The sequence below is a fragment of the Muntiacus reevesi genome, chromosome 7, assembly GCF_963930625.1.
Source record: "Muntiacus reevesi chromosome 7, mMunRee1.1, whole genome shotgun sequence".
NCBI lineage: Eukaryota > Metazoa > Chordata > Mammalia > Artiodactyla > Cervidae > Muntiacus > Muntiacus reevesi.
The window spans coordinates 76540295-76566694 of record NC_089255.1 but is presented as its reverse complement, the minus strand read 5'-3'; the positions used below and the strand labels follow the sequence as shown (position 1 = coordinate 76566694).

The 26400-nt window shown below is 43.6% G+C and overlaps 2 protein-coding genes across 3 annotated transcripts in view; one reads left to right on the top strand and one right to left on the bottom strand.

The window, feature by feature from the left end:
* The window catches only part of RAD51B (RAD51 paralog B), a 607108-nt gene extending 606806 nt beyond the window's left edge, over positions 1-302 (bottom strand). Inside the window, exon 1 of the mRNA XM_065940439.1 lies at positions 246-302. The gene's annotated coding sequence lies outside the window, so the exon portion shown is untranslated. The remainder of the gene's footprint in view (positions 1-245) is intronic.
* A 1752-nt stretch (positions 303-2054) lies between these two features.
* The window catches only part of ZFYVE26 (zinc finger FYVE-type containing 26), a 64369-nt gene continuing 40023 nt past the window's right edge, over positions 2055-26400 (top strand). For both annotated transcript variants that reach the window (XM_065940251.1, XM_065940252.1), the window contains exons 1-16: positions 2055-2127; positions 2596-2873; positions 4821-4899; positions 8475-8564; positions 10021-10522; positions 11051-11181; positions 11748-11912; positions 12050-12138; positions 13076-13239; positions 15999-16202; positions 17177-17788; positions 18315-18401; positions 21445-21513; positions 22104-22255; positions 24106-24307; positions 25137-25400. In XM_065940251.1, coding sequence (XP_065796323.1) covers positions 2680-2873; positions 4821-4899; positions 8475-8564; positions 10021-10522; positions 11051-11181; positions 11748-11912; positions 12050-12138; positions 13076-13239; positions 15999-16202; positions 17177-17788; positions 18315-18401; positions 21445-21513; positions 22104-22255; positions 24106-24307; positions 25137-25400 — 3004 coding nt within the window. In that variant the 5' untranslated portion in view covers positions 2055-2127; positions 2596-2679. The remainder of the gene's footprint in view (positions 2128-2595; positions 2874-4820; positions 4900-8474; positions 8565-10020; positions 10523-11050; positions 11182-11747; positions 11913-12049; positions 12139-13075; positions 13240-15998; positions 16203-17176; positions 17789-18314; positions 18402-21444; positions 21514-22103; positions 22256-24105; positions 24308-25136; positions 25401-26400) is intronic.

Genomic DNA, 26400 nt, shown 5'->3' with positions numbered 1-26400 from the left:
CTGAACAACAGCTCTTCCCAACAAGGTGCAGCTTCCACGCAACCCCCACAAAGGACGACCAGACTCCCTAAGATCTGCGGCTGGGCTCAAGTTAAGATCCCAGTGTACCTAAGGGGGCGTGCGCCTGCACCCAAGAGTGGCTTTCCACTCCCCCGATATCAACACCACGTGCCCAGAGAGGGCGCAGGAAATAGTAAGCGCACCCCATTTCCCCATACCGCCCGCAAGAGGAAACTTTCCAGTACCGGGTTCTGCAGCATCCAACTTTCAAAGTTTCCCCTATCCCTTACACACTTCCCCGAGGAAAGTGATGAAAAGCAACAACCGAAGCGCTGGTTGGGTCGTCACACTGGGGAACTATCCAATCAAAGGTAGGCAGAGGCCCAGGGCGGCTCCGCTGCTTGCTGGGAATTGTAGTTCACACTCGGTAATGTCTGTGAGTCCCAGTCAAATTTCTCATTATAGTGATTATCAACATACGGTGGAGGAATATCAGCAAGGAGAATACTATGCCAGAAAATAACTTTCTTTTAATTTTCTATTCTTTATTTTGTCACTTCACTTAAAAACTGCTTAATGGACCAGAAAGATAAGTTAATTTTCTAAGAATAGATGAGAATCCACCAATCATCCAAGTTTTGGAAGAGAATTTTTGGTTTGCTTTGGTTTTTTTCTCCGCCTTTGGTGGTGATAGTTCGGAAAATATTGAAATGAAACTGCTCAAGCCGAAAACATGGATCGGGTAAAAGTCCGAGTCTATAGCTGAAGAACATGAAGGAAACCAGAAAGTTCTGTATAAAAGCAGCTGTGATGAGGAAACCTAGTAAATTGTTTTTAAGACTCAATTTCAGATTATTATATTTGAGAATGGATTTTTGCTAATTCTTTGCTCTCATCTCCCCTGTGCATACCTCTGTCTTATCATTTAGCCCACTGCATCCTAACTATTGACTTACACCCCCTCAGTAGACTGTGATCTCTTTGAGGACAAAGGACCGCGTCTTCTTCAGCTTCTAAAGTAGAGTCTTGCGCACAGTTTACGGTTGTCGGTTCAGTTCACTTCAGTTCAGTCGCTCTTTGCGACCCCATGAACTGCAGCCCGCCAGGCCTCCCTGTCCATCACCAACTCCAGGAGTCCACCCAAACCCATGTCCATTGAGTCAGTAATGCCATCCAACCATCTCATCCTCTGTTGTCCCCTTCTCCTCCTGCCTTCAATCTTTCCCAGCATTAGGGTCTTTTCAAACCAGTCAGCTCTTCGCATGAGGTGGCCAAAGTATTGGAGTTTCAGCTTCAGCATCAGTCCTTCCAATGAACACCCAAGACTGATCTCCTTTAGGATGGACTGGTTAGATCTCCTTGCAGTCCAAGGGACTCTCAAAAGTCTTCAACACCACAGTTCAAAAGCATCAATTCTTCAGCGCTCAACTTTCTTTATAGTCCAACTCTCACATCCATACATGACCAGTGGAAAAACCATAGCCTTGACTAGACAGACCTTTGTTGGCAAAGTAATGTCTCTGCTTTGCTGTCTAGGTTGGTCATAAGTCGGTAAATGAGCAAATAAATAACGGGTGTTAAGCAGAAGGAACTGGAAATTCAGAACGTAGGGTTCTGGAATTATAAGGGAGTCCAAGTGGACGGAATAATAACGAAGGACTTAAGTCTCCTTGATCTGGGTATCCCCAGGGCGTGGCAAAGCATTGTCACGGGCTGGCCCTAGGTAAACGCTAACGTTAAACTAGGAGGAGAAAAGAAAACAAAAGAAAAAAGATCAAGGCAGACAGCTATTCCTGCCACTCCCTCCATCGAAGGCAAAACGGAAGGTATCAAGCGGAGGAACTGTCAGAACTATGAGGGATGGTCCTGAAGCACGTATCTGGTATCGCTTTCCCAGCTGGCTAGCTTCCTCAGCTACTGAGGTAGAGTCACGTGACCCAAACAAATATGGCGCTTTATTTGCATCTTTCCTCCTCTGACCAATTACAGTAGCCGACATCAACCGTCATCCCCGCCTCCCCGCCCCCCACCCCCCACCGCCCCCTGCCTGCCGAAGGAGATTTGTCACCTGACTCGGCTCAAACATGGCTTCACTGGAAGATGTAGAGATTTGGGCACCGGGAGCGGGTGAGTGTAAGGCGCCCCGAGAAGGCAGGAGCGCTCTCCACGATCCCGGTAGGAAGCGTCCCTGCGCCCCAATCCCCACCGCCCTCCAGTTCTGACACCGATTCCTCTCCTGATCATCGGTGCACTGCCTTAAAAGAGGGCTCAAACTAGGGAGGTTCCTGCTGAATTTCTCATCTTTAAGGAGGCGACCACCTGGGGATTTGGAGCCGGATTGGGCATAAAGTTCAGGAGGAAATAAGGAAGTGGAGTTTGGGGTCTGCGTCGCGGGCTAATATGACGATTAATATTAATCAAATATTGGATGCGCCTAGAGAAATGGGATCCACCCCTTGGGGAAAGGGAACTTCTCAAAAAGAGACACAGTAACATGTCTAATTAGAAAAGTAAGCCCTGCCTTTCCTCGTGCGGGTATTGCTAGTTTGTCTTATTCCTTCCTTTTCTTCTCTCTCGGATGTGTATTGTTTCTAGGAGATAGTCCACAAATGAGAAAAAAGCCGATGTGTTTTGTGTAATTCATCTGTTTCTATCTCCCTGCACTGTGTGCTGGGGAAAATGCACCATCCATTTGGAAAAGAGGAAGCTGCTTCCCAGAAGCAGCTTTTAGGATTTTTCTGTGAGTGCCTTCGGAGAGGAGACTGGGAACTGGCAAAGGCATGCGTACCTCAGCTACACGAGGCACAAGGGGATATCCCAAAGAAGGTGGAAGATATTCTTCGGGCGCTGGTCCTGTGTCCCAATCAGCTGAGGTAAGGGATCTCTCGCTTCCTGTCATACAGTCACAGGACGGGACAGGAAAGGTTCAATACTTGAGCTCGGGTCCACGTGCCTCACTGAATCACCTTTGAAGAATTAACAAAGGCAGATTGTATTTCAAGTGTTCTGAAATTTTACTTCTATAATATTGATACATGCCTGTATATTACTTAATCAGTTTGGCTTTGAACTATCATCTGAAACTGCGTTTAAGCCTGGAACCAGCATTTCATGTTTATTATCATTAATAATAAAGCATTTTCTTTGCCTCCATAAGAGCAAATCCTGTTCCCTCTTGCTTGTGAAATTGAAGATATTGTTGTAACTTTAACAAAGGACCAGAAGTGAGTTCACTTAAAGCTTTTTATTTTGAAACAATTAATTATAGACTCACAAGAAATGCATAAAATGCATAAAAGAGTACCCTTTCCCCAACTTCCCCCCATTGTGACATCTTAAATAACTATAGTCAATATCAAACCAAGAAATTGACACCAGTACTGTTAACTAGAGGGGGCTTCCCTCATGGCCCAGCGGTAAAGAATTCGCCTGCCAATGCAGGAGACTCAGGTTCAGCCCCAGGGTCAGGAAGATCCCTTGGAGAAGGAAATGGCAACGCACTCCAGTATTCTTGCCTGGGAAATCCCATGGACAGAGGAGCTGGCAGGCCATGGGGTCGAAAAGAGTTGGACACGACTAGGTGACTAAACCACCACCACTGTTAGCTAGACTACAGCCCTTATTCAGTTTTCACCATTTTTTTAATCTGCATTTCCTTTTTTTTTTTTTGGCCGTGCTGCACTGCATGCAGGATCCTAGTACCCCAGCCAGAGATGGAACCCACACCCCATGCGTTAGAACTGCGAGTCCCAACCACTGGACCACCAGGGTAGTCCCAATATGTATTCATTTTTATGTGTGTAGTTCTGTGCGTCTTTATCCATTCTTAGATTCATGTAACTCCCCCTATAATCAGGCATCACTGCAAAAGAATTCACCCGGTCCTTGGGACTGCCTGTTTGCGCACTGATTCCTGCTTGTCCCCTGGCTACCAGTGTTCTCTGTGTGAATTTTGAAGTTTTTCCTGGCAGTGCTATTAACAGTTAGTGGTATAGGAGTTAAACTTCAGTCTTTTCCCTCATTTTTCCTTACTCTGGCAGTTATTTATAAGAAAGTATTGTATTAACATATATAGAATGGAGATTTACATGATTCTTTTTTTCTTTTTTTTTTTTCCTTTAAATTTGGATTCTAGTCAATTACTGTCTAAACTAACTTCAAAGAAAGGCTTATGAACTCCTGTAATTCTGTTTTTTATGCTAAGTCGCTTCAGTCATGTCCAACCTTTGCAACCCTATGGACTATAGCCTGCCAGGTTCCTCTGTCCATGGAATTCTCCAGGCAAGAATACTGGAGTAGGTTGCCATTTCCTACTCCAGGGGATCTTCCAACGCAGGGACTGAACCCAGCTTTCTAATGTATCCTGCATTGGCAGACAGGTTCTTTACCACTAGGGCCACCTGGGAAGCCCCAATCCTATTTTTAGCATAGAGTTAAAAATAAATTTTTATGAACTTTCTGGTTTCTTTGATTACTTGATTTCAGTTTCTATTTCAAGATTTCAAGTTTTCTGTTTTAGATAGTTTTGCTTTTATGGTTTTTGGTGGAATATTATTTTGCTTAAAAATAAGAAAGACTAAATAAGGAGATGGAGATAGAATTGAGAACTTTTCCTTTTTTTTTAAGTGAATACTGCTAGTTCTGTTCTGATTCTCCCTTTACTGATCTGTCACATACATACAAAAATTTCTCATTAGGGCAATGTATTGCCTGTTCAGCTGTAAAACAGACTGAGAAGTGAAATCTAAATTTTGGATCACAAAGAAGAAAAATTCAGTAGAAACTCTGTTTAGAATTTTTTTTCTTTTTACATTTTTCAGATGTGGACAGGATATCAGTCCTCAAAGATTAGCCTGGGTTTGGCTTCTTGTACTGGAAAAATGGTTGGCCCTGGAAAAGGTAAATAGGTTTACATTTCAAATTTTCTCCTGAGGCCAGGAGAAAAGAACTTGGAAGGAGTTGTGAAATTTCCCTTCTGTCTGCTGCTTCCTTTATTTTGATGTTTGTTGTATTCCTGTTTCAGTACTGACAGTGAGGTTGGCTTGAATATTTACTGATGTCTCCTTACCTAAATTCATTTATTAATTTACTAACCTACATGGCATTGAGTCACCAACCTACCATTTGAGGTGATACCATTGTGTTAAAAACCACTGTGACTCTTGTGCTGGAACAGAACTTTGGAGAACTCAGGTGAAAGTGACAAGATTGTGAATAAAGTCTAATCCTCGTAATACTCAAGTAATGGAGAATGGCTGAATCAAAGCTTGGTTGTTGATACAAAAATCATATTTTAACTAGTGCAGTACAGTGAAAGCTTATTGATTTAAACATCATTAATTGATAAGTTAATAACTCATGTGACTTGAACTAAAAGTTACCAAATAAAAAAATGAATAAATTAATAGTGAAAGAAAACATAAGGAAGGGTTTAGAGTTTGTTTTTATTTTAAGAAAAATTACCATTCTTAGCTCTTTTAGAAATATGTGTTAATTATCAGAAATAAATGTCTATTAAAGAAACTCTCTGAGGCACTTTTGTATTAAAGCTGACACTTTAAGATTTAAGTGAGGAACCTCTGACTCAAAAAAGAGATGACTGGCTCAAGGTCACACCGTAAGTTAGTTGCCAGAACTGGAGCTGGAACCATTGTCTTCTGCCTCCAACTCCTCGGTCCTCTCCTTTTCCCACCTCGATGTTATCTTTAGCCTACATGGACTTGAAAGTAAGAAACCATAAATTCTGTTTTATAAATGTCTATAATTCAGCCTGATTTTCTTCTTCCTTTCTCTTGGTCATCAAAATGAATTTTGTGTTTAGTTCTGAATTAGCCTGACACTTTTCTTCACATAAACGTCAAAAAGTACCAGAATAATGTAAATGCATTCATCATCCAGATTTTTGATAATGGACTAGCAAAGAGAAATGACAAAAAAGGTCAGCAGGAGAGGGAAGGAAGAGAAGCAAACTGAAAAATAATCAACCCCAGAGTGATTCAGAGTTGGCTGTAGTTTCAGATCTAAAAGAGACATCTTCAACTAGAATATCCAAAAGTTTCTTCAAAGAGAAAAGGGGGGAAAAAAATGTCTTACTGTTACCCAGGACCTTCTCAGTACACACATAGAATTTGTCAAACCAGATGAACTTTGGCCTCACGGAGCATATTTGCTTACTCTATGCTAATTGGTGGTGGTTAAATTTCTGCACAGTTGCTCAACCAGATCTGAAGGTGAATTTCACTTCCCCGGCTCCTTTTCACAGACTTACAAGTTGTTTTTCCCAGCATTGAAGATCATCTGGTCCTTAAAGCCCCATTACCTCAGTTATATAAGCAGTTTAGGGAATGTTTTAAACTTTGTACAAGGACCTCAGAGAATTTTAAAACTTTATACAAGGACCAAGACTTCAAATTCATTCCTGGAGTAGTTCCACAAAGCCAGTCTTTATCCTAGACCAGCATTCATCTTCTAGGGACTTGCTGGCAGCTCCTTCTCCTGTCTACCACCTGCTACTGAAAGATCCTTTTTAATTATCTGATGAAACAGTGCTTCCATTTTCCCTCTCCTTCGTCCATTTTTGCCTTCTGCCTTTTTATGTTTTATCATGTGAAAAGTGTAATGTTCACAGCCTGCTGCTTCTAAAAGAGGAAAAATGGAAACAGCTCCCATGTCCACAGTCCAGAACTGATTAATCTATTTGTAAAATGCCATGGCTGTTAAAATTACGTGGTAAATGAATTTTCGGTCTTGTGGAAGGATATTTGTATTCTGCTATGTGAAGAAAAAGAAAAAGCTGTTTAGAAAACAGTGTTTGTTATGCATGCCTATATGTGTATATAGAAAATGGCCTGAATACTCTTAGAATACAGTTGTAATTATAGTTCTCCTTTAGTTGAAAGATTTGGGGTATGTGTGTGTTGTGAATGTGTGTTTTCATTTGCCTGTTTGTATTTTTCTACCTTAAATGTGGCGTTGATTTTATAATAAGAAAATCTGTGCTTAGAAACATTGGGCAAATTCTTGCTTGTTTTACAAATATTAATGTTTATGACCCTGCAGAGGCATAAAGTAACCTCACCAGTAGAAAAAATAGAAGCTAGTCAGTCTTTAGGACTTTAAGTGAAAGTCCTAAAATCTTAACCAGTTCTTTTATTAAGAGCCTGCTCTCTGGCGTTATCTACTCCTTCCTCTTAGTCCTCAGTGGAATCACTAACTTTCAGCTTGCCAGAATGAATTTTCTTTACCACCTTCCAATCACTAGCATTATGCAAGGATTCAGGTGGCATAGAGCATTAAGGGAGGGCATTGTAAGAAGGATTTTGGACCAAGAACATACTAGATCTTATTAACCTCTGATGTAATGAATGACACACGAATAAAGTAAGCATGCTCTTATGTTCTAAACTTCGCTTAACAAACACACAATCCTGTTGGTGCTTCTTGCCTTGATTTAGGAGACTTTTCAATAAAACCCATCATCTGGAAGATTTAACTAGCTGCAAGATTTACAGGTGTCTCTAGTTTTAAAGAGTGCTTGTCAGCATTAGTCCCAGACTTTCATCTTATTTGAATTTGTGCCTAGAGAAAGGGGAACTGTCATTTTAGTTTTAAGAACCAGGTGAAGGGAAGTTATTGTGAAACAAGCAGGTACAGAATAAGTCAGAAGCTTTCTCTTCCCTTATGCATTAGTCTCTGATGACATGTCTCATTAACTTCATCTTCCTTTTCATGCTTGAAATGATTGGAAAATACTTCCTAATCATTTCATCTTTACTGAAGATAGTGTTGTAAAACATCCCAAGGCCATAGGTTTGTTGATTTAGCAATTAAGTGAGATTTTTAAAAACATGTGAAAACTTGGCACATAGTAACTGGCACAAAATAAGTGTTTCATTAACATTAGATCTCTCCCCCTTTAATTTTCTAACTAAAAATGGAAATCAAAAACAGGGGGTTGGTCCAGAAAAGGATTACATGGGCCATTCCATCCCAACTTACTCATAACTGGGTATTTGGGACACCACAAGGAAGATTCTTGGAGAAGGTCCTCAAGTTAGGAAAAAATCACATGAAATGAACAAGCCTCGGCATTTGAGGCTGATCAGTATGGGATTTCAGTGTTAGTATTTAAGGGGTGTATATGTTCAGTTTAGCTATTTTTGTTTATAAAGAAAAGTGTCTGAGTGAAAACATACCTAGAAATATAATGGTCAAAAGTACTTTATCAAAAAAGAAAGTACTTTATCTTAGAGAAAACAGCAGAAATAAGCTGAACCAGAGAGAAGTACTTACTTATAATTGTCAGCTAAAATATAGTCTTTTTTTTTTTTTGGCTGCTTCATGTGGTGTGGGGGACCTTAGTTCCCTGACCAGGGATTGGACTTAGGCCCACTGCAGTAAAACCACTGGACAGTCAGGGAGTTCCCTTAAAACATATTCTTAATCTCTATGCTTCCTTCTTATGATTCTTCCAGAAGTTACTCCCAGCTGGCTTCCGGAGAAAACTTGAGTTTCTTTTATTGTCAGAACACCTCCCAGGTGACATCTCAGAGGACATCCTCAAGGTGAGAGACAGCCCCAGCTGTCTGCCCAGGGGTGCAGTCACTCCAGAAGCTCAGCTTTCACAGATCCAGCAGAAACAAGCCCTCACGATGTTGGCTGTTCACTTTTCTCAGGCCAGACCAGGGGGAGGCCCCTTGAAAGAAATTTAGAGATAGGGAAACCTTATCTAATTGTAGACTTCCTAGAAGTGTTTTGGCCAGAAGTACTAAGTATAGCTCTGCAGAAGGAAATGGCAACCCACTCCAGTAGTCTTGCCTGGGAAAATCCCATAGACAAGGGGTAAAAAAAAAAAAAAAAAAAAAAAAAAATCCTCCTTCTGTAACAGGTGCATTGAATATGTTATAGTTAATCCTCACAGCCACCTCCCGGGAGCAGATTCAGAATCTTAACTAGATCTGTCCTTTAGTGCATGAGGGATGCTCTGAGGCTTAATGCTTATTTTCTTCATGACCTGGCCACCAGCCAATGAAACACATATTTACAGTAGGATTTAAGGTAGGGACTTTCACTAGAACTCAAGGTCCTTTGACCATCTCGGAAGCAGCTAATGAAGAAGTATCCCTGAGCACTGCCCACAGGAATGAAGAGTGGAAAAAAACCTACCAAACAAATTATAGATTCCAGAGATCTTGCCTTTTAAAGACTTACAGTCTAGTGGGGGAAGAAGGAAATACACACATAGCACAATTATGTACTAAACCATATGGTACTGAGCCCCATAAAGAGGGAGAGTTGTGTGGGCTGGAGGTACTGAGGAAGGTTTTATGGAAGGATAAAAAATGGGTTGTATCTGCAATGTTATGTGGCAGCCTGGGTAGAAGGGAAGTTTGGGGAAGATTGGATACATGTATATGTATGGCTGAGTCCCTTGGCTGTCCACCCAAAACTGTCACAACGTTGTTAATCTGCTATACTCCAATATAAAATAAAAAGTTAAGAAAAAATAAACAATCAAAAAAAAAAGAACAGACTGTATCTGAAATCTTGCTTGGGATTTAGATCAAGGCTTAAAAACTAGTCTGTAGTGTTCTTTTAAAAATTGAATTTAAGTGCCTTGAGATGAGAACAGGGTCTTATAAAAGTCTGTTACCTGGTCTGTGAGCTTGCAGTCCCTGTTTAGTGTGACAGTGTACATTTTAGGGGCGACGGGGTTAGGGGTGTGGATAGACTAGCTTGAGCATGGAGGCCTTGGGCAAATCTCTCTTTGCCTCAACCCCCTAGTTTGAGGACACCTTCAAAATGAGAATAATAGTCGTGTCTTCTTCCTAAGGTGGTTTTTTTTTTAAGTACTAATTTTTCTGTCTAAAGAATCTGGCACATAGTAGCAACATAGAAACGTTTGCTACCACTGCTATTGTATATATCCATGCATATATACACTGAAAAGAGGGAAACATCAAGGCTTGAAAGTGATAACATATGGACATACACCCATCTCTGTCTTCATCCTCTATTTAGGAGCTGTACGCAGTCTTAGCACACGACAGAGTGGACCCTGTGCTTGATGGAAACCTGAGGCAGGAGAGCTTGCCCCCTCAGCTCAGCTCAGAAGCTGTCTCTGTGCTCTGGGATCTCTTGAGGGAGACCCCCCAGGTCGCACAGGCCCTGCTGGAGCTCCTGCTTGGGGAGGTTGATGGTGCGGGCCTCCGAGGCTGGCCTCTGCAGAAAGCCCTGGTGGACCTCATTCGAAAGGCACTGCGAACTTTGCGGGGCCCTACCGCCGCGCCCCCAGGGACAGTCGATGCCATCTACGGGGCCCTGAGGATGCTGCGCTGCCCTGCAGAGCCGCCCCGGGCTGAGCTGCGTCTCCTGTGTGAGGAGCTGCTGGAGGCCTGCAGGTTGGAGGGGAGTCCCCTACGGGAGGAGCAGCTGCTGGGCTGCCTGCTGCACAGGGCCGGGCGGGACCTGGTGTCCCTGTACGGCCACACCTACGCAGAGAAGGCCACACCCTCGGGAAAAGGTGTGTCCCTGCGCCGCTTCTGCTGTGTTGCCAAGTCCACCCTGTCCAGCCCCTCTGAACCCCTGCCTTCCGAGTTGCTCTGGAAATCTAATGGGAGAAGCTAAGCAAAAACGGGCAAGGGTCCTGTAAAAATGGGCATCTATGCTTTGTGAAAGCATGGATTTTGTAGTCCAAGATGGAGTGATGGGGGAAAAAATGATACACTGGCAGGAAAGAGGTGGCGCTAATGGGAAAGAATCCACCTGCCAATGCAGGAGCCACAAAAGTCGCAGGTTCAATCCCTGGGTCAGGAAGATTCCCTGGAGAAGGAAATGACAACCCATTCCAGTATTCTTGCCTGGGAAGTCCCATGGACAGAGGAGCCTGGTCAGGGGAGCCATGGGGTTGCAAAGAGTTAGACACGACTGATGGATTAAGCACACACACCGAGAGAAGAAGAGTCTTTAAGATAGAAGTGTAGAAAACCTGGTGTAACTTTTTGAAAGAGTGAACTCTCACATCAGTTGGGCTGTCTGTTTTAATTTTCAGTCCCACCGGATCCTCTCGATCCTGAGCGGGCAATGCTAGCCTTGTTCTCCAATCCTGACCCAGCCCACGCCTGGAAATTGGCCTATTTCTATTGCCTGAGCAACAGCAAGCACTTCCTCGAGCAGATCCTGGTAAGTCAAGCTCAGTGATTCTCCATCACACAAGTTCCTGGAGATCCTTTCCAGGTTTTTTTCATTTCTTCTTTCTCCCCATTCATCTGTCCAATGCAGAGCAGTTTAACTAGTGGTAAGTCATCTAGTTTGTGTCCATCTCATAGTTCTAGAAGGCTCTGAGAACCAGTATCATTCATATTTAGAACTGCCAGCATTTCATTTCATATCTGTCCTTGAGCAGGTATGTGTAAGCTTTCTGGAGGGTGTGAGGAAGAAGAGACAGTGGCAGCAACATATCACCTAATTGACAGGGAAATCTAATTACTCTACCCTTCTTCCAGATTGCAGCTGAGCTCCAGTTTAATTCAACAACTATTTATTAATTTAGTCTATGTGCTACATCCTATGCTAAGATCTGGAGATAGAACAGAAGTCAGTCCCTGCCTTTAGGAAGCTTACAGTCTAGTATTTTTGTAAACAACTGGCCACTTCTGGCGTTGTTGGAAACCCCCCTTCTCAGTGGAAAATCTTCTCACCCTGATGCGCACGCAGCAAGTCCTCTAGCCGTCTCCTTTGGCTTCCAGGTGACAGCACTCACCCTACTGAAGGAGGAGGACTTCCCAAGTCTTGGCTGCCTGCTCAGTAGAGAATTCAGGCCTCTCAGCAGACTGCTTGTGCTCCTGGGCTGGACACACTGCCAGAGCCTAGCGTCAGCCAAGAGCTTGCTCCAGACACTCCATGGGACCCAGGTAACTCACACTGCGGCCCAAGCTCCTCCAGAAATGTGTGATGAGGATTTGGGCTGGGGCGGGGTCCTGAAGTAGGTCACAGCCTCTGACCCCAGGTGCCTGAGTCAGCATCTCTTTTTTCTCCTGTATCAATGCAGGACCAAGGCTGTGATAAGCTCCTGAGGGATGCCTGCGATGGGCTGTGGGCTCACCTGGAGGTCCTGGAGTGGTGTGTGCAGCAGAGCAGGTACAGTTCTGTACTGCCAGCCCCCTCTTCCCACCACTGGGCACACTTGACCCCACACTCTGTGCATGTGGCCTTTTCAATACATCTTCCCCATAAATGTCTTGAGTTGACAGTATTGACCCACAACAAGTGGTTTTTCCAACTATTAAACCAGGAAAGAAATATAAGTAGTGATGGTCTTCACTACAGCCACAAGGTCATAACTAGAGGATAATTTAAGGATGACAATGATAACAAGAACAAAAGCTTGTGTTTCCTGAGCACTTACTGTATACCAGGGATTGCTTTAAGCCCTTTAGGTAATGAACTTGGCCCTAACCCTGTGAGATAGACACCAAAGTTATCCTCATTTTAAAGGTGGGGCCCCTGAAGCCCAGAAGTGTTAAGTAACATGCCTAGAGTCACACAGCTTTTGGGCGTGGTCCACATCCTTAGCTGCATGTTATCTTAAGTCACATTTTTCTTCAACAACTGCCTGTTGAAATGTGTGTGAGGTCCTGTGTTTTCCTGATAACTTAGCCTTAGTCTTCCCTAAATCTGGGTTCCTATTTTGTTCTTCACCCACCTTACCAGCAGAGGTGGAAGTGGTGAGGGGCCCTGACTCAAAGAAAAGCAGAGACACTCCTGTTGGATCTCAGCTAGGAAGGTTACAGAAATTAGGAAGCTTAATCTGCGGGCCCTTTTGAGAGTCTGCTGAGCACAAAGGCCCTTCCTAGATCCTTTCTAGACAAGTAAAATGCTGGTTTGATAGATGTCCTTCCCTGAGGGTAAACAAATGCTATCTTCTGTGATGGACCATCTGAAATTTAGTGTTTGGGGAAGTGAAACCTGTGGTGTTACTAGCCAGAGAGAAGAGTAAGAGGAAACGGAGACTGGTCTTTTTCCAAGGAATTATTTAAACTGTCTCCCCTTCCATCCTCCCAACTTTTGCTTTCAGCAACCCCATACCAAAGAGAGATCTCTTGTGTCATTTACATGGTGGAGACAGCCACTCAGTGCTCTACTCTCTCCATCACCTTACAAACCTTCCGGCCCTCAGGGAGGAAGATGTTCTCAAGCTCCTACAGAAGGTGCCAGCCAAGGACCCCCAGCAGGAGCATGGTGAGTGGGCGAAGGAGTGACCTAGGCAGGGTTCCCCCCAGGACAGTATTACACATTTCTTTTAGCACAAGGTTTATTTAGCATGATTGCTGGGATCTGTCAAGAGGGGTGGTCCAGCAGGTACCTTCTAAATTAATGCTGTTTGCCCTAATCAGATTATTAGGTGTAGGGACACCCTCCCCTTTCTAGGTGAGGCCTAGGGATTCCTATGAGAGCAGTCCCATAGGGATCCAGCTCAGGAACCACAAGCATACCCTCATTCCACGGAATTAGGAACTGCCCTCTGAATTCACAGCATTGTCACTGGCAGTATTTATGCCAATTCTTGGTGAGTCTCCAAGGTCCATTAGCTGTCTCATAGCACATTTTGTGCCTGCCTTCCCACTTCATAACCTATTGAGCAGGTAGGATTTTTCTCTTAGAAGATTCTTTTTCAAACTTTTTTAGAGTTTTTCTTTTCAAAGAAAGATTTGCCTTAAACAGTAACAAAGCCTTACTTTAACCTTAGATCTTTGCTGTAAATTCAGAGCCCTCATAGCAAGCTCTTTCTTTCTGCTCTCAAAAATCATATGATGGTGTGGTCTCAATCTACTACACAGGCCAGGGGCCTTCCCTTTGAGAGAAACAAACATTTTCATATGGCAGTAGATGTCTTTCAGCCTAGATATTGCTTTGCTTTACTTTTGTAAGTTAATTTTTATTGGTGCATAATTACAATGTTATGTTCGTTTCGGCTTTACAGCAAAGTGAGTCAGCTATATGTGTAGATATATCCCCTCTTTTTTGGATTTCTTTCCCATTTAGGGGACCACAGAGCATTGAGTAGAGTTCCCGTGTTCTGCAGTAGGTTCCCATTGTTGCTGTTTTGTCACTCAGTCGTGTCTGCCTCTTTTGCCACCCCATGGATTATAGCCCACCAGGCTCCTCTGTCCATGGGATTTCCCCAGGCAAGAATACTGGAGTGGGTTGCCATTTCCTTCTCTAGGAGGTTCTCATTAGTTACCTATTTTATACATAGTATCACTAGTGTATATACATCAATCCCAATCTCCCAATTCATCCCACCCCACCATTTACTTTTTTAAAGGACCTACCACTAACTGTACGGTTAGTGTTACTACATTCCATATTTTTTTTTAGAAATGTAGACAACTTTAGCAGATTTCCTAAAAGAACTGAAACTCTATTTTGCACATACAGATTCAAAAATCTTCCGAAGAAGCATTTGAATTCTGTCACAGGACATACTCAGATCTTGAACTTGAAAGAGGCAAAAGAGGAGTGATAATAGGACTGGACTAGGATGAGGCAGGGCTTCCCTGGTAGCTCAGCTGGTAAAGAATCCGCCTGCAATGCAGGAGACACCGGTTCGATTCCTAGGTCGAGAAGATCCCCTGGAGAAGGGATAGGCTACCCACTCCAGTATTCTTGGGCTTCCCTGGTGGCTCAAAGGGTAAAGAATCCGCCTGTAATGAGGGAGGTATGGGTTCGATCCCTTGGTTGGGAAGACCCCCTGGAGGAGGGCATGACAACCCACTCCAGTGTTCTTGCCTGGAAAATCCCCATGGACAGAGGAGCCTGGCAGGCTACAGTCCATGGGGTCGCTAAGAGTCAGACACGACTGAGCGTGTCACACAGCACAGGGTGAGGCAAGAGTGGCTTCTGGCACAGCAGTGTTGGGGCCACTCCCTCTCTGGGGGCTTGCAAGTCCTGGCTCTGGGCAGTAATGCCATGAAGAGATCAAGGCCATAGAACAATACTGGCTGAGCTTCTAAGAAGTGATCACTAGGAAACCTGTCAGAGGCTTGTTCCAACATTGTAGCAACAAAGCATCCCTAACTACTCCAGTGTCCCTGGAGGAATATGCCTAGACAAAGGGTTCATATGGTAGAACTATATGCAGCCAGCAGAAATTTAGTTTTTAAAGAAACATAATCCAGTGCTTATGCTCTAAGGGATCTGTAAGAAGTAGAAAAAGTAAGTCATATACAAAATGTTGTTACATTCAACTTAAACACATATACTTGTACACAAAAGTATGGAAGGGGTTAAACCAGAATGTAACAGTGGTTGTGTTTAACTAGTAGGATTGTGGGTGATATTTTTTTCTTCTTTTTGCTTTATTTCTTTGAACAGGTTGTACTTCTTTGGAAATAATTTGGGCTATATTAAGATTTTTAGAGATTCTGTCAAGATTATGGGACCCTGCCTAAGTTCAAAACAAATTTTTAATAAAAAATTATAAATTATTAAACAAGTGTAAAGGAATTTCAACAGAGTTTGTATTTTTTTTTTCCCATGATGTCTGCTTCAGGGCTTTCCTAAAAATATCAATTTTTTTTTTTTAATTTTGTGTTACCTTTACTCTCTTGTTTCTCAGTCTAAACACATTTTAAGCCTCCTCTTGGATAATGCGACATTCTAAAAGTGGACTAAACTTTTACATGTTTTAATTATCTAAAAAAGGAAAAACAAGTATTTTAAGAAATGCAAGGGGGAAACTTGTTAAATAGCCAGGAGACCCGGGTTGAACAGACATGTAGAGGGGAGGTTGGTGGGGAAAAGGAAACAGGGACTAGATGTTGTTGTTGAGTAGGAAACAAGACCCAGAAGAGACACCCATCACCCTGCCCAAAAAGAAGGAGGGTGGGAACACTTAGGGGACTAGTAGCTTGATATCTCTGTGCTTCAGCCCCGAGTGCGGCCCTGGCCTAAAAAGAGCAACCCTGAAGTTCTGCCTGTTTCTCTCTGCACTTCAGATTCAGCTGATGCCCTGGTCCCCGCACACCTGAGCCAGAGTCAGAACCTGACTCTCTACCGGAGCTTCTGTGCCATGAAGTACGCCATCTATGCCCTGTGCATCAACTCACACCAGCACTCCCAATGCCGGCAGTGCAAAGACGGTCCCTCCGAGGACCTGGCCTCAGTTACAGAGCCCATGAACGATCCTGTCTCCTCCCCAGGTACAGCGCCGCCCTCACCCCTTCCCCGGCAGAAGCTGGGCACAACCTGCCCCACGAGGCTCTTTGCATGGGAACACTTTTCCACCAGGATTGGAAGGTGGCCTTTTACTATGCCCTCGATCAATTTCTTCCGTTTATCAGCCTCTGTGAATCAAAGGGACGTGGAGAAAGCAAGTGATTTGTATAACTTCTCAGAGTCTGATCTAGTACTGTGTTTTCCAAATGCATTTTTTTTTAAACTCAATCCACAGTAGGTGGTATTTCACATCACTCCAGTTTGTACCTAGGTATATAATTTGTACTTTTATGTGTAGGTGTATATGTGACATATAAACTGAAAGAGGGTTGCCCTGGTGACTCAATGGTAAAGAATCTGCCTGCCACTGCAGGAGATGCAGGTTCGATCTCTTGAGTAGGGAAGATCCCCTGGAGAAGGAAATGGCAACCCACTCCAGTATTCTTGCCTAAGAAATCCCATGTGACTTGCCTTCTGTGACTAGTGTTCCAATATCTCTCCCTTGCAGCTTTGAAATAGACCTTCACTTCTGAGCATGGTCATTTTTGACCAGTGGGTATGCCTTAAGTGATCTGGGTAGCCTGTGGTCACCTGTAGTGTAACAGTGAGTGAAAATGGGAACTGAGGGATAAGGAGTCTCCAGGCTGCCTTCATTGTAGGAACTGCAATATGGAGTGCTTCTCCGAGATGAGGAATAATGTAATTTCAAAAAGCAGAAACAAAATAATGAGCACTCAGTCAGCTGCACTTTTAGTTAAAGGAGCAAAATCTTTCTGCAAATCATGAAGACATGGCTGGGCAGTCTCTCATTCTTCTGACTGTAACCACAGTTCCCTGAGTTGTTACAAAGAAAGAAAAGAGTTAAAGTTGGGAGAGTGAGTCTGGCAAGTGCTATTTCTGATGTTTGCATTTTCTCTTTTTCCTTCTTCGGCCTCTTCTCTTACCCACGCTGCTTCAGGGGCTTCAGATCTCTTCGCAACGTACCTGGCCAGGTGTCAACAGTATCTGTGCAGTATTCCTGACTCTCTGTGCCTGGAACTTCTAGAAAACATCTTCTCATTGCTCCTCATCACCTCTGCCGATCTTCACCCAGAGCCTCACCTGCCCGAGGACTACGCTGAGGACGATGATGTTGAGGGGAAGGGCCCACTGGGTTTGAGGTCCCCGTCAGAGAGCCCCCAGCATGTGGCACAGCCTGAGAGGAAGTCAGAACAGGGTGCCCTGGGCACTGCCAGGAGCCTGGCCTACACAGTTCCAAGCTGTCCGAAGCCAGAGCCAGGAGACAGTTCCCGGGAGCCTCACGGGCACAGCTTTTTGGACCTAAAGCACTTTACGAGCGGTGTCAGTGGGTTCCTGGCTGATGAATTTGCAATAGGGGCCTTCCTCAGGCTGCTGCAGGAGCAGCTGGATGAGCTGAGCAGCCACAGCCCTCCTGAGAAGTCACAGCTGCTGGAAGGCCAGAGCGGCTCGGGCAGCAGAGACGGACTGCAGGGTCGCCTACACCAGTTCTCCAAGGTTCTCTCGGAGGCCCAGTGGAGGTACAAGGTGGTGACCAGCATCCAGGGCTCAGGTGAGAGGAGATAACAGAAGGGGATGAGGGAGAAACATCTCAGGAATGTGGGAGGGACTAGGCATGCCTAGAGCCAACTAGCTCCAGGCACGTTGCCAGAGCCACCCCTGTCAGAACTCAGGGACTGCTCCACGGCTCACAGTCCAGTTCAGATCTTCCCTGTTATTACCCCAGGAGGTGGACCGACTCTAAATTGGTCACCCTCGAAGGGAGGAGGGGCGGTGTAGGAGTAAGGGAGTAAGAGGTAAAAACGGTTAGGTATAAAATAAGCTACAAGGATATATTGTACAGCACAGGGAATAGGGCCAACATTTTATAACTATAAATGGAGTATAACCTTTAAAAATTGTGAATCACTATATTGTGCAACTGTAACGTACAATATTATGTTATATGTTATATATAACCTGTAACATATAATATTGTACACCTGTAACTTACATAATACTGTACAGCAGCAGTGATACATCAATTAGAAAAAAAATTGATCACCCTCCCATATGACCTACTGGGTTTGTTGTTTCAGAGGAACAACCCTCCCGAAGATACCGACCCATCACCACACGGCACCCCAGTCTCCGCCGGGGTCGTCGGACAAGAAGGAGCCGGGCAGGTAATCTGAAGAGCTCTCCCCATGCCTCCATCCCACGCACTAGGAAGGTGGTGTATTACTGTTTGTCTAATATACTTAAAGCAGTCAAGCAATTCTTAAAGTATCTTTTTTTCTAAATTGTTATTAATTGACTATGCTAGATCTTAGTGGTGGCATGTAGGATCTAGTTCCCTGGCCAGGGATCCAACCTGGGCCCCCTGCACTGGGAGCATGGAGTCTTAGCCACTGGACCACCCAAATACAAAGTATCTTAGAGCAATTCCAGATAAAGTACAAATAAAAGTAGTCTAAGATTATCCTAATCACACTCTCCTAAAATAACCCTTGCTTATAGTTTTCTTCCAGAAATTCTCTATGCAATGCAAGCATATATATCATTTTAGATACATGTGCCTAAAATTGCTGCAGTTGTGTCCACCCGTGTAATTCTATGGACCATAGCCTTCCAGTCTCCTCTGTCCATGGGATTCTCCAGACAAGAATACTAGACTCAGTTGCTGTGCCCTCCTCCAGGGGATCTTCCCACCCCAGGGATCAAACTTGTGTCTCTTGCATCTCCTGCATTGGCAGGCAGGTTCTTTACTACCAGCACCACCTGAAAAGATATATAGATGCATTGTTATTATATAGAGAGAACTGCAACTTTCTTTTTTCACTTACATCCTCTTACATGTGTAAATGTATCATACTCTGTATTGAGAACTCACTTCACTTATTTTAAAAGCTGCTTAGGAGTCCATTGTCCTATGTACCCTTTTGTGGGCATTTAAATTGTTTCTAGTTTTTTGCTTCTATAAACAATGCTACAGTAAACAACCTTGTATGTATATCTGTGCATCCTTGTGTGAGTATGTCTATAATATAGATAGCAGTTTAACAGAAAGTCAAAGTATATGTGGGTACAAACTATAGATATAACAAATTGCCCCCAAAAAAGGCAGGCTAATTTACATTCCCATCATCTATATGTGAGTGCTTGTTTGCATATACACTCGTCAAAAATGAGCAGTATCAAAAAAAAGCAATAAGTAGTATCAGACTTTTTTTAATCTTTGATTAATATACTAATGGTGTGTCATCAATTTAATACTAATTTTTAGTTTGAGATTGTATGGCCATTTATAATTTTCAGTCTCAGGTCCATATTTTCTATTGGGTTTGTCTTTCTTGTAGAATTGTAAGAAGCTCTTTATACCTGAAGGAAAATATTCTGTCATTATGTGCTATAAACTTTGTTCCATTTTGTCTGTTGAGCATTATACAGAAGTATTAAATTTTGGATAGTTATTCCATTTATGATTTTTGTTAGTTTTTAAATAATTAACAGGGAATTCATAAATAGTTTCCTGTGCCCTAAAAAATACTGGGTATTTTGAGAGAGGTGAATGAGGCATAAATCAGGACTTTGCCTTTGAAGAATTTATAATTTACCTGCATAGACAGTACACACGAAAAACTTAAACTGCCCAGAGGCATGGCCTGAAAAACAGAAGAGATCTCTTGGAAGGGAAGGTCAGCATAGCCTGAAAAGGCAAAGAAACAGGTTTTATGAAAGAGCTGACTATGGGACCAAACATAGAAGAATGAGTCGGCTTTAGATAAGTGACAATGAGAGATGCGAGCATGCTGGCCAAGCTGGAGGATATGGAGAGAAAAACGTGGAAAACTTAAAGGCTGAGCCCCTTAAGTGACTCAGTTAATCAGAGTCAAAAGGTATCGTTTGTGTCCACCTGGCTGATCCAGCTCCGGATACACAGTTCATTTTCTCTTTCCTGCAGCTGTCTATTCCTTCCCCACAGTAAGCCAAGGAGGCTGCCTTATGTGGCCAGACATTACCCTTGAATTACATACTGATCACAACAAGGAATAGCAAGCCTCCCTTGAAAGCCCCAGCACTTCAGGAAAGCAGGTGTTGAGAAGAAGACGCTTTTTCTCCAGGGCTTTCAATATCATGGTCTTCAGCCTGCCTGGCCTTTTACTTTGGTTTCCTACTACTCTTTTAAGTATGAGGGCCACCTTTTCTATGTCAGAAAATTTTGTGACCCTCTTTAGTACCCTAGGCTTCCCTGGTGGCTCAGACGGTAAAGCGTCTGTCTGCAATGCGGGAGACCTGGGTTCAATCCCTGGGTTGGGAAGGTGCCCTGGAGAAGGAAATGGCAACCCACTGCAGTACTCTTGCCTGGAAAATCCCATGGATGGAAGAACCTGGTAGGCTACAGTCCATAAGATCGCAGAGTCGGACACGACTGAGCGACTTCTCCCTTCTCTTTGGCTCCCTACTGCTTCCTGGCTATAATAGTTGTGCTTTTATTTTTTTTCAGACTGTTGACTGTGCTTAGTGGGCAGATGGGGGTCAGTGACCCCAGGAAGTAATTTGAAAGCTCCTGGGGCTCTGAGACCCAGAGGTTATAAACCACTGGTAAAAGCTACTATCCAAATGAGCACTAGGGTCATATTAAGCCCGCCCTGGGGCCATCAGTGTGCCCAGGGAGGGGTGCAGCCAGGGCCCTCGCTCTCACCTCTTGGGCCCACTCCTGCAGCTGCTGCTCTAGCAGCTTCACCCAGACTCTGAGTCACTTCCTCACCCCAGTTCCTGACCCTGCTCCTCAGCCAGGGCCAGCTCCCCTCCCTGGAGCTTGTTGTTAGGTGTATCTTGGTGCTGGAGGGGAGGCGGACCATCAGCTGAGGAAGCCTGGAACCTTCTAGAATGAGACTAAGAAGATGGATCCCTGTTTCTCAGGGTGCTCAGAAGGAGCAGCTGGACTGAGATAGGAGGAACTTCTCCCTGCAAGGGGAGCAGCTCAGCTAAAAGGAATAAAGACTCACCACTGCGGGGGCGCGGAGGAAATTATATATATATATATACACATATATATATAGGTCCGTAGGAACTTGGTGTTTTGCTGTAGAAGGAGCCACTGATGTAGTAACTACTCATTATCTTTTCACTCTACCTAGATCTCAGCTTTCAAGCCAACCTCCCCCTTTCTGCACTGTAAGGTATTGATGGTTGATTTTCTCTGTTTCTTCCTAATACCTCTAGACGACCGGGACAAAGGTTCCAAACCATCCCTGGAAAATACGAGTAGTGAACTGAGCACAAGTACTTCAGGTATCGGTGTCCCTACCATTTGCCAGCTTCCAGTAACTCTGCCCTGATAGAGTTGTCATACACCCCAGTTTGAAACCTTGGACTGAGCAGTTCTTGCTTGTGTTCAGCAGTGAAGGAGCTGTTTCCATATCAGCTGAGTTCCCCATCAGTAGAGAGAAACACAAGTAAATACCCAAGGAAAGTAGTTGGTACATAAGTCTTATATTTAAAGATGATAGCATATGAACAGATACACACTACCATATATAAAATAGACAAGGATTTATTGGGTAGCACAGGGAACTGTACTTATTATCTTACAATAACCAGTAGTGGAAAATGATTTTTAAAAAGAGTATATATAACCAAATCACTCTCTGTGCACCTGATATTAATGCAATATTAACTGTACTTCAACTGTACTTCAAATTTAAGAAGAAGAGAAAAAGATGATAGCATAGGTGTGCCCTTCATTTGAGGAAAAATCAAGATCTATTTACAGACCTTTTAGAGGACTTTGAGAAGGATAGGAGTTTGGCAGCAGGTGACAGAATAGTTTTTCCTCAATTTCTATCCCTTCCGTGGCCGCCCATGTTCCTGTATCCCGACAGAGGGAAGTCTGAGCGCTGCGTCTGGGAAGAATGAGCTGGAGGGCCGGTTGCAGCCCCAACCTCACAGTTCCCTCATCCCCATGATGTTCTCCCCACCCGAGTCCCTGCTGGCGTCCTGCATCCTCCGGGGGAACTTTGCAGAAGCCCACCAGGTGAGGCAGGTTCTTGTGCAACAGGTGTTAGGAGCCTTGGCCTCACCTTGTCACAGCAAAGAGCACCAAGGCAGCCTTTTACCATCTGGGACCCGCGGGCGGGGCCACAGGGAGAGGCAGATGTGTGTGCAGCCAGAGCCACTCGGGTGCATCTGAGGGCCCACGTCCAGCAGGAGAAGCAGGAGGGAGTTTGCATGTATGGAACCCCATCTTGAGCACTGTGGATTTCAAGATCCAGCCAGGAGGAGATTTAAGCTGTTGAATCATTTGTTTTCTTAACATAAATGGTGCTTTAGCAAGATAAAATACTGGGCGGCAATCAAAACATTGAAAGATTTTTATATATTTCCTTCTCTGAACATATATGTGGTTTTATATAGTTAGAAATCAGTGTGCGGACCATTTTTAACAAGAAATAGAATGCCAGTTCAATAAATGCTAGAAGTGGAAAGGGCTAGCAAACTGGAAGGTTCATGTGTGTAGGGAAAATTACAGGGAGTAAAAACCAGAAAGACCCTTACTCCCTCTGAGCTACTCTGTCTGAGCTTTGATATCCTCACCTGAAAACTGGAGTTAAATGCAATACCTGCTTGCGCTGCCTCCTGGAATGTTAAGATTGTGTGCAAGCTGTGAGAAATACAGGAATCCTCTGCTATTGTTTAAATGTAATAGCATAAAAACCCACTATTCTAATTTTTAAAACTCTCTTGTACTTATAATGCGTATGCTGGTCCCTTAACACACAGGTCAGAATTTTTCGTTCATGTGAATTTACATGGAAACATCTATGTGATGGGATAATTTTTGTTTAACTTCTTCTGACACATTTTAGATCTTGTATTTTAATAACAGTGACAATTCTATTGCTCTCAGAGGGATAGGACTCTTGCTAGCCTTTCTGACACCCAAACCAAGAAATCAGTTGTGAGGTCCCCGATGCTTTACCACTAAAGTCCTCACTTCCTTTTCAGAGGCTTTGAGTTTTTCTTTTTTAATGAAAGTTTTTTAACCTGGTTACAGAACAAGTTGTACATATAAGAAAATGCCAAAAAGTATTAACCAGAAAATAAAATTATTTTTAATCTTGTTGTCCAGAGCAACCAATACTAAAGATAAAAGTATATTTTTTGCCAATGTTTTTCTGAAATATATGTGACCTTTATATAGAGCCAAGATCACTTTGAATCTAAAATTTTAGCCTTTTTTACATTTTAAATATTTGCTTTGTAACTGATTTTAGTGATCTTATCTGATCATGTAGCTGCATTTGACCATTCCCCTGTTAACTCAACACTTAGATTATTTTCAGTCCTGTAATCACTGTAATAACTAGTGTCAAGATTATCACTTTTACACATTAAGATTTTGGAATTTTTTCCTTAAGAAAGTTTCTCATAAAAACGACTGAGTCAAAGAATATAAACATTTTTAAAGCTCCATAGATTGCCAAATTGCTTTTCAAAAAAGATTGTGACAGTTCATTCTACCCCTGAGGGTTTATTTTTACATTTTGTCCTTATGATAGATGCAAACTAGTATGACTTTTAAATTTCCTGGATTACTCAGAAGGGAAGGCATTTTTTCATCTGTGTATTAGTCACGTGTATTTTCTCTTTGAAATTGTCCACATCATTTATCTATATTCTGCTGGGGCTCTGGTGACTCTCATGCTGACTTTTATGAGTTATTTCTACATTTGATCTACTCTATGCACATCCAACACTCTTCCAGCCCCACAAAGCAGCTGTCTTAGGACCAGAGGCTGATGACTGGCAAGATCTCAGATCTGTAGATTCTCCCCCACTCCAGCAGCCCCACCAAAAGCCACACTCCTTTCTCTCCTGTGACAGGTGGTGTTCACCTTCAACCTGAAGTCTTCACACAGTTCCGGGGAGCTGATGTTCATGGAGCGCTACCAGGAGGTGATCCAGGAGCTGGCCCGAGTAGAACATAAAATCGAAAACCAGAACTCAGACGGGGGTAGCAGCACCATCCGAAGAACAGGCAGTGGCCGCTCCACCCTGCAGGCCATCGGCAGCGCTGCAGCCGCAGGTCCAGCTTCCCTCTTGTCGGATGGGGAGGGAGTTGTGGGAGGAGGTTGTGGGGGAGAAACCACCCAAACCAGAGGCTCACCGTGAAGATAAACAGAAACCCAGGGCAAGACGCTTGCCTTGAAGAACAGCAGTCCTGACACCCCCCAAGTCATTTTCTAGATGGGGCCAACTTTGCTGACCACAGGGGTCACTTACCTGCCTGTTGAACTGTTCCATTAAGCCTATACTGAGGAGTGTGAATGCAGTTTCCACCATAGGTTTTGATGGCCATTATCTTGAGCTTTGGGGAATTGATTACTGTGTTTTCTTCCCATGTAGTTATTCAGGGATTATTTTACATTCCTAAAAAGTGAAGGAGTTTTGTCTAATATCTGTGGCCTGGGGTGCTCGGGTCTCCAGGCCCAACCTTGGCTGTACTACAGAAAGAGCTCATTATTTCTTGAAAGTGGAATCTTGACCCATGTTTTTACATCTTTTGCTGATCTAGGCTGTATTTATCAAGTTACCATCACACACTGCCCCTTCTATATGCTCCCAGAAATTTTCTTTACAGATTCAAAAGAATATACACATATGCTTTTTGTTTTTAATATGAATGGGCTCTTATAACAAGTACTATTTTCTGGTTTGGTTTTTTAGCAATATATTTTAGAGATCTTTTCAGATGAGCACACACAGATCTACTACATTCCTTCTCAACCTCCTTTTAGGTCCAATCTGGAAGAAACCCTCACTTCTCCCGACCTTATAACTACTTCTCAAAATAAAAGTGGTAGTGAGCATCATTTTAACCTCTTGCCTTTTACCTCCAACCGCTGGGTGTCCAGGGATGGTATTTTATTCCATCTCTGATGTGACCGACAAGCTGCTCAGCACCTCTGGAGACCCCATCCCCACGCTCCAGGAGGACTTTTGGATAAGCAGTAGCCCGGTAGAGCTCACTGCTCCCCTGAAAGAGGTTCTGGAAGACCTCAGCCCGCCCGCCATGGCTGCGTTTGACCTGGCTTGCTCACAGTGCCAGCTCTGGAAAACTGGCAAGCAGCTCTTGGAAACAGCTGAACGGCGTCTTAACAGCCACCTTGAGAGTCAGGGTGAGTATGCTTGTTTCACATGATCCCTTTGTTCTCAAATGAGGAGACAGGGTTCTGAGATGCTTGACAATTATACAGGAAGAAAGTTACTGGGGAAGGAGGGACAAGGAGAAAGGATTGTTTCTTTATTCCTTCATGTCCATTCTGGTGACTAGTCTATTGAGAATCTCGCCTTCTTTTTTTTTTTAATACTTTATTTTTGTCTGTGCCGGGTCTTCACTGTTTCTCTAGTTGCAGAGAGCCAGGCTTCTCTCTAGATGCGGTGCTTGGACTTCTCATTGCAGTGGTTTCTCTTGTTGCAGAGCATGGACTCTAGGGCACAAAGGATTCAGTTTCCCCAGCTCTAGAGCACAGACTCAATAGTTGTGGCATGAGGGCTTATTTGCTCTGTGGCATGTGGGATCTTCCCAGATCAAGGATCGAACACATGTCTCCTGCATTGGCAGGTGGATTCTTTACCACTGAGCCACCAGGAAAGCCCAAGAATCTCACCTTCTTAATGACATAACAGTCTACAGTCATTTGGGGAAGTTTTCTTCTGGTTTATAGATAAACTCAAGGAAGAGATAAACATTCAAAACTGGTTCAAATGGCATTGGTGATACAGTGGTGAATATAGTTGCTTCCAAAAATGGTACAAATGGAATTTGTGCCCCTAAACTGCATACCTCCTCCAGAGTGAATCCCACTTAACTTTAAACCTGGGTCTCAAACTTGTACACCAGGTATAAAGGAAATTTTTAATGGATCACAGTTAAGGGGAGGATTGTACCTTGGGGTTAATAATATCCCAGAATGTGTCTGGAATTCTTCGAGGAATGTGAAGAAAGAATTAGGCAAAGTGTCACTCCCCACCTGTCCTTGATACACACACCCAACACTAGAAGGACTGACGAGGCAGAGAGACAGGAACTTATTCTCTCTGAGTAATATGGAGGGAGGAATGGTGAACAGGTGATATGAGTAGCTTTGCCCGGGTTCAGTGATTCACTGGGAGAAC